Here is a 7,500-nt window from a genome sequence, read left to right as displayed (position 1 = left end):
TCCCTCTGCTTATACGTTTAAAACACCACTTTAAGGAATCCAACTTGGATCTAACGGAAAGGTTTGTCCGTCTATCCGTTACCCCGTCCGTCCCATTCTCGTGAACGTGGTCTCAGGGACACCAGGAGGTAATTTCATTACATCTGGCGCACATGTCGGCTTGGACTCAAGGACGAACTGATTAGAATTTGGCCGTCAAAGGTCAAGGTGATTGTGACCTCACAAAACATGTTTTTGGCCACAACTCAAGAATTCATATGCTAATTATGACAAAATTCCACACAAATATCTAATAGGATTAAATGATGAAGTGATGAAGTTTTATTTCATAAAAGGTCAGAGGTCAACTTCACTGTGACATCATAATGTTCTGCAGAAACACTTTTCTGGCCATTATTCACGGCCATAACTCGGGAACGGAAGGGGCGGTGGTGACCATGTTTCACATTTGGTCGGACGCTGAGGCACTAATCCCCGGGTGCCCACCTTGAAACTGTGTGGATTGTACGCAGTACATCTTCTGCGCTGCCGGGTTGGAGATGTGCGTGAAGCGTCCATATTTCACAATTTGTAGCCCCTTTGCAGCAACGTCCATATTGGAAGCATCATCTGCTGTCATGGTGACAACTTTGTGTTCTATCAGAATCCGTGTTATTGGCCAAGCTCGTGAACACATGCGAGGGATTCCATGCTGTTTGTTGTTTCTCTTGAGGAACTTACACACTAATAGACCTACAGCAGAACAAGAACAAAGCTGAACAATGTCAAGTCAATTTTATTTATCTATCCATATATACTTTATATCCCTATATGTTTTTCTTCTTCTTCTTCTTTGGGAGAGATTACAATATAACAAAGGTAAAGATAAACAGCTATGGTCCATAAAACATAGAAGTAGGTCGGACGATATGGAAATTAGGTGTGTTGCTGACTGGGGGGGGTCTCATAGACCAGTGGTCTCCACTGCTGTTGTGCAGTCTGATGTCAGTGGGCACAAAGGAGCAGTCGAAGGACCCCGTTTTCCACCTGGGTGAGGTGATCCAGAGGGCTGAATGGGCTGCCCGTCTGCCACTCTGGTTGTGGAGCGGGTGAGAGGCGAGCGTCGTTGCACCATGTGTCTCTTTACGAAGCTCCTCTGCATTCCTCTGTATAGTGAGTCTCTAAGTGAGGACGCCATGTTTCTCACTGGAAATTATCCACTGGAAACGTACGTGTTAATATAGTGATAACATAACATTTTGCCAAAAAATCAACTTAATATCTTTTATTAAATTCCTTCAAAGTCTTCACTACATATATACATATATACAGTATATGAGTCTGGACCAACATGGTATAAACTGCAACTTAGGCTTACAACCGTGACGTGGTGATTCTAGTTTTTCCAATTAATCTCCCCCAAATATTGTATACCACATATCATGAGATATTTTGGGTCATATATCATCATCATCATCATGATCATTATCGTCATTATCATCATTATCATCATAATCATGATCGTCATTATTTCTGACTACTAAATGTTTCACAACATGACAATTCCCTACATTCTCTACATTCCCACCGAATGATAATAAACAATAAGTGAGAATGAATTATTGCCCGACTTTACACCAAACAAGAAAGTCGAATAAACGATTCCACACCTAAAAAACTGAAAGTATTGGGCTCTTTAAAAGCTTTTAGGTAGACGGTATATGTCAGACAAAGAAAGAACTTCAAGAAAAACAACCGCAGGCGAACACCGTCATCAGTTAACTCCATACAAGGTGTATTCACAACGATGAACCCTTAACGCCAGCCAACCCTGTCATGTTTTGACGGGCTGCAGACGGGCGGGGCGGGCCGTCGGCCAACTGGCCAATAGGTTTGCACAAACTTAAAATCACGTTGCCTTCTCGTAGCGTCCTTTCTGCTCAAAAAGGTTCCGTTTGACCGTGAGCGCCCCGGAGTGTCTTTGCTCCCCCCTTCCTTCTTCCTGTGAGTAATCACACGTTTATTTAGTATGACACTCCACCGCGTCTCCCCAGAGACGCTGTGTTGATGCTACACTCACACCTCAGCATGCAGCACAAATTAATATCCCGCTGGGCGTGAGCAAGCAGGATATTTAAGATTCACCTAAATGTCACTGCTATTATTCTCACTAACTCATTTTTTTTGTGTCGTGTGTGTGTGTGTGTGTGTGTGTGTGTCTGTGTCTGTGTCTGTGTCTGTCTGTGTGTGTGTGTGTGTGTGTGTGTGCACACGCGCGCAGTCTCCATAGTGATGGGGGTGCCGAGCGTGAAGAGGGAAGTCCATTCGTACCTGACTGACACGCTGACCTCGCTGATGTCCGAGCTCAGCGCCGCCGAGAAGGACGATTGTGTCATCGTGGTCCTCATCGCAGAGGTCGGTCCAAGTGTGTGTGTGTGTGTGTGTGTGTGTGTGTGTGTGTGTGTGTGTGTGTGTGTGTGTGTGTGTGTGAGAGTATCGGTATGTTTAAAGGTCAATGGTTTTGAGAGTTAATAAGTGACACCACACACACACACGTCACCCCCCTTTATGCTGCCAATGCCAATGACGCTGAATGGTTCCGTTCACACCGGACAGTCACGAGGCTAATTAGCAGCAGCACTAATGTGCTCCTCACCCCAAGTCCTGTCCCTTATGCTCTGCATCCCCCTGAAGGACAATCTGCTGATGTGGATTCACTGTGATGAAGGACTCGCGCGTGTGTGTGTGTGCGTGCATGCGCGCGTGTGTGGCTGGGTACATATGGATGTGTGTGTGTGTGTGTTCGAAACCAGTAAAAAATAATGAATGGGCCTTTCGTCACCATCGACAAAAGGTCAAAGTCAAAGAACCAATCGGTCAATGAGCACATGATGACATCAGCGCTTGCGAGGACGCTTGTCGTCCTTGGATCCGCGTCCGAGTTCCCCGTGAGGTCCGGCTCACTGTCTAGCCGCGCCACGAGCCTCTCCTTACAGATGTTACGGCAGGATTGAGCTGACTTGCTGTTTTTCCTCTGGATTCCCCGAGGTGATCCGCCCTCTCATCCTCCCTACCCTTCCGTACTCTCCGCCTTCTCGGTGCGCATGGCCGCACATTGCTCTCCAACGTATTTTAATTAAAGACATCCAATGCTCTTAAAGATCCGGCGCATAAATACTCATGCTTTTGCAAATTTAATGTTACATGGATCTCCACTTCAACCCCCTTAAAGAACCCAGTGAATCCCAGCATTCTTTAGGCTTTAGTTTGACAGCACATCAAAAAGCAGGAATACAGACTCGCTCTGGTATTCTGCATTACGTAGTTTCCATTAAACATTGAGCCGCACTATATGATACACTCACAAAGTATTGCATTTGGATGGAGCGTGTTCAGGATCTGCTTCTCAATGTTTTTTTTCTTCCGTCCATTTTGACCGTCGAGCTTCGTCATCCCTCTGAAATCCATCACATAAAATCTTGTCTCACGTCATTGGCTCCACCTGCGGACGCCAGCCTCCATAAAAAAATCTCATTTTAAATTTCTTTGTGGTGGAAATTCCCCCGAGGGCCCCGAGGTCGGCCCCCACGTCCCGGGCCAGCCAACCCACCGCGCTCCGCCGTTCGGAGGGAGGGTCGGTGCGGGGTCAGGGGTCGGGGGGTCGGGACCGAACTGCTCTCTGCTCACGGCGATACTCTGAGATGGGTGGATCATTACCCGAGAGGAGAGGAGGGCGGTCGGGGAAGGGGTGGAGAAGATGGAGAAAGGAAGGGAGAGGAGGATAGGAAAGATTGTGGGAAGGTAAAGGAGCGAGAGGAGAGGAGATGAGGGAAAGACAGAGGGTAGGAATAGAGGGTATAAAGGTGAGAGGAGAACAGAGGTGATGAGAGGAGGATGGAGGGGAGTGGGCAACAGCGCAAAGGCTACACTGTAGGCAAGGAAAGAGGGGAGAATAAGAGGGGGAGAGAGAGAGGAGAGGAAAAGAGAAAGGAAGTGAAGGGAGGAGAGGGCAGACTGTACGAGGAGCAGAATTGAGGAGACGGGTGGAGGGGAAGGATGGAGAAGACTCACTCTAAATTTTTCTGATGGAGGGCAAGCTGTTCTCCGTCTGCTGTGCTGGCTGCCTGCGTGGAAACGAGATACTCTCCTCCACTTCCTCTCACCCTCCCTCCCTCTCTCTCTTCCTCTCTCTCTCTCTCTCTCTCTATATATATATATATACCCTTTCTTTTTCCCTTTCCCCTTGTCTTACTCTTTCTTTCTGTTCTTCTCTCCTCCTCCTCCTCTTCCTCTCCAGTGGGAGGAGGCTTGTGGTGAAGAATGTTCCCAGGTGTTTCCTGTAAGACATATGATCCTTTGTTTCTCTTCTTCCTCCGTCCTCCCTCTCTCTCTCTCTCTTTCTCTCTCTCTGCCTCTCTCTCTCTCTCTCTCTCTTTCTCTTTCTCTCTCTCACTCTTGCTCTCTCTCTCTCTCTTTCTCTCTCTCTCTCTCTCTCTCCTCTTACTGTTCCCTCTCAGGGTACACCCTGCGTACGTTGCTTTTATGTTCTATGGTTCTTGATGTCATTCCTCAGACGGGACTTCCAATCGGGCAGGAACACGGACAAACAACTTTCCTTCAGCACGGTGGCTGCATGTTGCGACATATTTAGAGTCGAAAAAAAGTCAAGAAACAAAAACAGCCGTGAGTCTGGATAAAATTAAAAATGCACTCAGACTCAGTATCAGAGCCAGTCTGCTGCCCGGTACAACCACAGTGTTTTACTGTTGTTGGACAGGGCGAAATGCTTTGGAAGAAAAGAATCGCAGCGCTCACCCAATTTCTTGATTTGATCATAATTTGGTGCCTAAAACCAGTGGAACATAGATGTAAACCGAGAAGGATTAATTGTGAGGTCTTTGCCATTTTAAAAAAGAAGATAAAAAACACTACTGTGTACTTTGCTCTTTTCAGTTTGCAGGCCCTAGGAGTTGTCCAGTACAACCGCAGTCCAGTGACATTGGTAAAATACTTAAAAGTGGATAACTGGTGTAAAGCAATGTGGTGGGGAACCATACTGTAAATGATCGCAGAATAGGTAGCTGTACTGCGTATAACCTGCCATGCTCCACGGTTTCGACTGCTGGTCAAAGTGAGCCGTGCAGTACCTCATGCTCCTCTACTGTTGGTCGCTGGGATTGGACCAAGTACCACAAGAGTCAAGCCATGCATGTGGGAACTAGCCACACAGATAGTTGTAATTGGGTTAGGTGTTGTAGGAGGTGTATTACTTTACATTCTCCGTTCACCTATTCTTATCCTTGATCCCGAACTCCACCTTCAAGGGCTTCAGACCGTCAACCTGACCATGACCATCCCTGTTGTTTCATTAGACGGTTAGACGTGTTTTAATACATGCATACAAATTCATGATTGTGGTCTCATCCATCTACATTTTTAATTCATGTTTGTTTCTGCTGTATCCTAGGGAGCAGATTAAACATTAAAAGTTGACTGGATCTGTTGTTGAACATTAACAATGTGCTTACCCTGCATTCCAAGCACCTGTCCGCCAAAAGGTTGTTAAACTAGCGCTCTGAGGGTGGCGGTGACGATTAGCCATTGAATGAATTAATGATTAATTATTGCATAAATTACTCATTATTTTACTCATTCTTTTCTCACCTTCTCACACTACCAAAGAGGTCACGGTTATGATCCGGGGACATTTCACTATGCGCACGCTCTTAATCTCCGAGGTTAATTAATCATTATTCTGCCATGGTTGCGACATTCTTAATATAAATATCATGTCCTTGTGAGTTAAACTGCACCCATCCCTGACTCACAATAGACAAAACAGTTAACTTCTGAGGAGTTTTACGGGGGATTCGCTTCTGGCGGATAACTACGTCCGTGTTTAGCCCCATCATGACCCAGCTCCCAGAAGGGTTCGGGAGGCAGATGATTGGCTCTTTGGAGGATGTTTAGAGGCAGGAACTGGACGGGAGGCAAAGCTGATGTCATCTGTTGCTTCACACCACAAAGGAACCTAATGAGACTCACACAGCTGGTGTAGATCAAGCATGTTTGTGCATGTGCACATGTGTGAATGTGCGTGTACGGTGTGTGCATATGTGTGAACGCATGTGTGTGTATTTGTTTGTATATATATGTTATATATATATACATATATATATATATATATATATGTATATCAAATGCACATCTGCCTCTCTGTTGTTGTATACGTGTGTGTATTATGGAATGAAATAATGAATGCAAATGTTTATCAAACCATGTTCTTCCCAATTAACACCAATTAACAACAATATTTCTTGTGCCTGTGTGTGTGTGTGTGTGTGTGTGTGTGTGTGTGTGTGTGTGTGTGTATGTGTGTGTGTGTGTGTGTGTGTGTGTGTGTGTGTGTGTGTGTGTGTGTGTGTGTTTACAGTCGGACCAACAGTACGCCAACAGCGTGGCAGAGAACCTCAAGCGCCTGTAAGTAGCGGCACTGCGAGTACGGGATGCTGGGGAGTTGTCATGGCGACAGACGCAAACAATCTCGCCCTACTGCTTCCGACTGAGACTTTTACTGGAGTGTGTGTGAATTGAAAGAGTGTGTGTGTTTGTGTGTAAGAGAGAGGGAGAGAGAGGGCGAGAGATTGATGTATTTGTTGTCTTTATATGCTGTGTTTGATGTTTGCTTGTATAGAGAAGCCTTTGATCACTTTGCTGTTCCCTCTGCACACATCTGTGTGTGTGTGTGTGTGTGTGTGTGTGTGTGTGTGTGCGCGCGCCTGTGTATGTGTGTGTGTGTGTGTGTGTGTGCATCCGTCCGATCACGTTTATGTGTGTGTGCTTCGTATGTTATTATTTTCAATGCATGTTCAATGCAGATTGTGCCACGATTAATCTATGAAACAAGCGCACCCATACAACACACACACACACGCACGCACGCACGCACGCACGCACGCACACACACACACAACCACACACACGCACACACAGGCTAGATACGGATGCACAGTGTGTGCACACACCCATGTTGTGACTGGATGCACACCGTCTGTGATGCGGGTTCCAAAACGGGCGATGTGCTGGCGTCCCTGGGGAAGTCTTTATCCGTGCCTTGCGGTGCTGACGCGCGTGGGGGGTTGAGGCTCCCCGGGCTTCCCTTCAAAGTCAACCCGCCGCAGGGTCCACCCCCCTCCACCCCCCACCCCCCCGCCTTCCCAGCACCTCACTTTAAGACAAGATCCACATTTACATTTATATTTAGTCACTGAGCGGGGGCGTTTATCCAAGATGATTAAATATAAATACGTTTGTCAGTAGCTGTTATTATTCCCTCTGCAAATCAAAGCCGTCGCGACGAGAACCGGTAACGCCGGCTGAGTTGCGGATTTAGTCGGAGCGCCATCCGAAAGCTGAAATTCCAGGAAAATGACAGTCAATGTGAGCCCCCGCCCCGCCCCCGTAAGCGATGCAAAAGTGCGAGGTCGCCGAGAGTGAAGCCACCGGGAGTCGTTTGGTTTT

At 46.8% G+C, this 7,500-nt stretch overlaps 1 protein-coding gene across 1 annotated transcript in view; it reads left to right on the top strand.

Moving 5' to 3' along the window:
- mgat4b (alpha-1,3-mannosyl-glycoprotein 4-beta-N-acetylglucosaminyltransferase B) overlaps positions 1 to 7,500 on the top strand; it is a 107,491-nt gene that overhangs the window by 60,725 nt on the left and 39,266 nt on the right. The window contains exons 4-5 of the mRNA XM_080007850.1: positions 2,261 to 2,394; positions 6,413 to 6,459. Of these exons, the coding sequence (XP_079863976.1) occupies positions 2,261 to 2,394; positions 6,413 to 6,459 (181 nt within the window). The remainder of the gene's footprint in view (positions 1 to 2,260; positions 2,395 to 6,412; positions 6,460 to 7,500) is intronic.

The sequence above is a fragment of the Zeus faber genome (genome assembly GCF_960531495.2).
Source record: "Zeus faber genome assembly, chromosome: 10".
NCBI classification, from domain to species: domain Eukaryota; kingdom Metazoa; phylum Chordata; class Actinopteri; order Zeiformes; family Zeidae; genus Zeus; species Zeus faber.
This window is presented reverse-complemented; position numbering and strand designations above follow the sequence as displayed.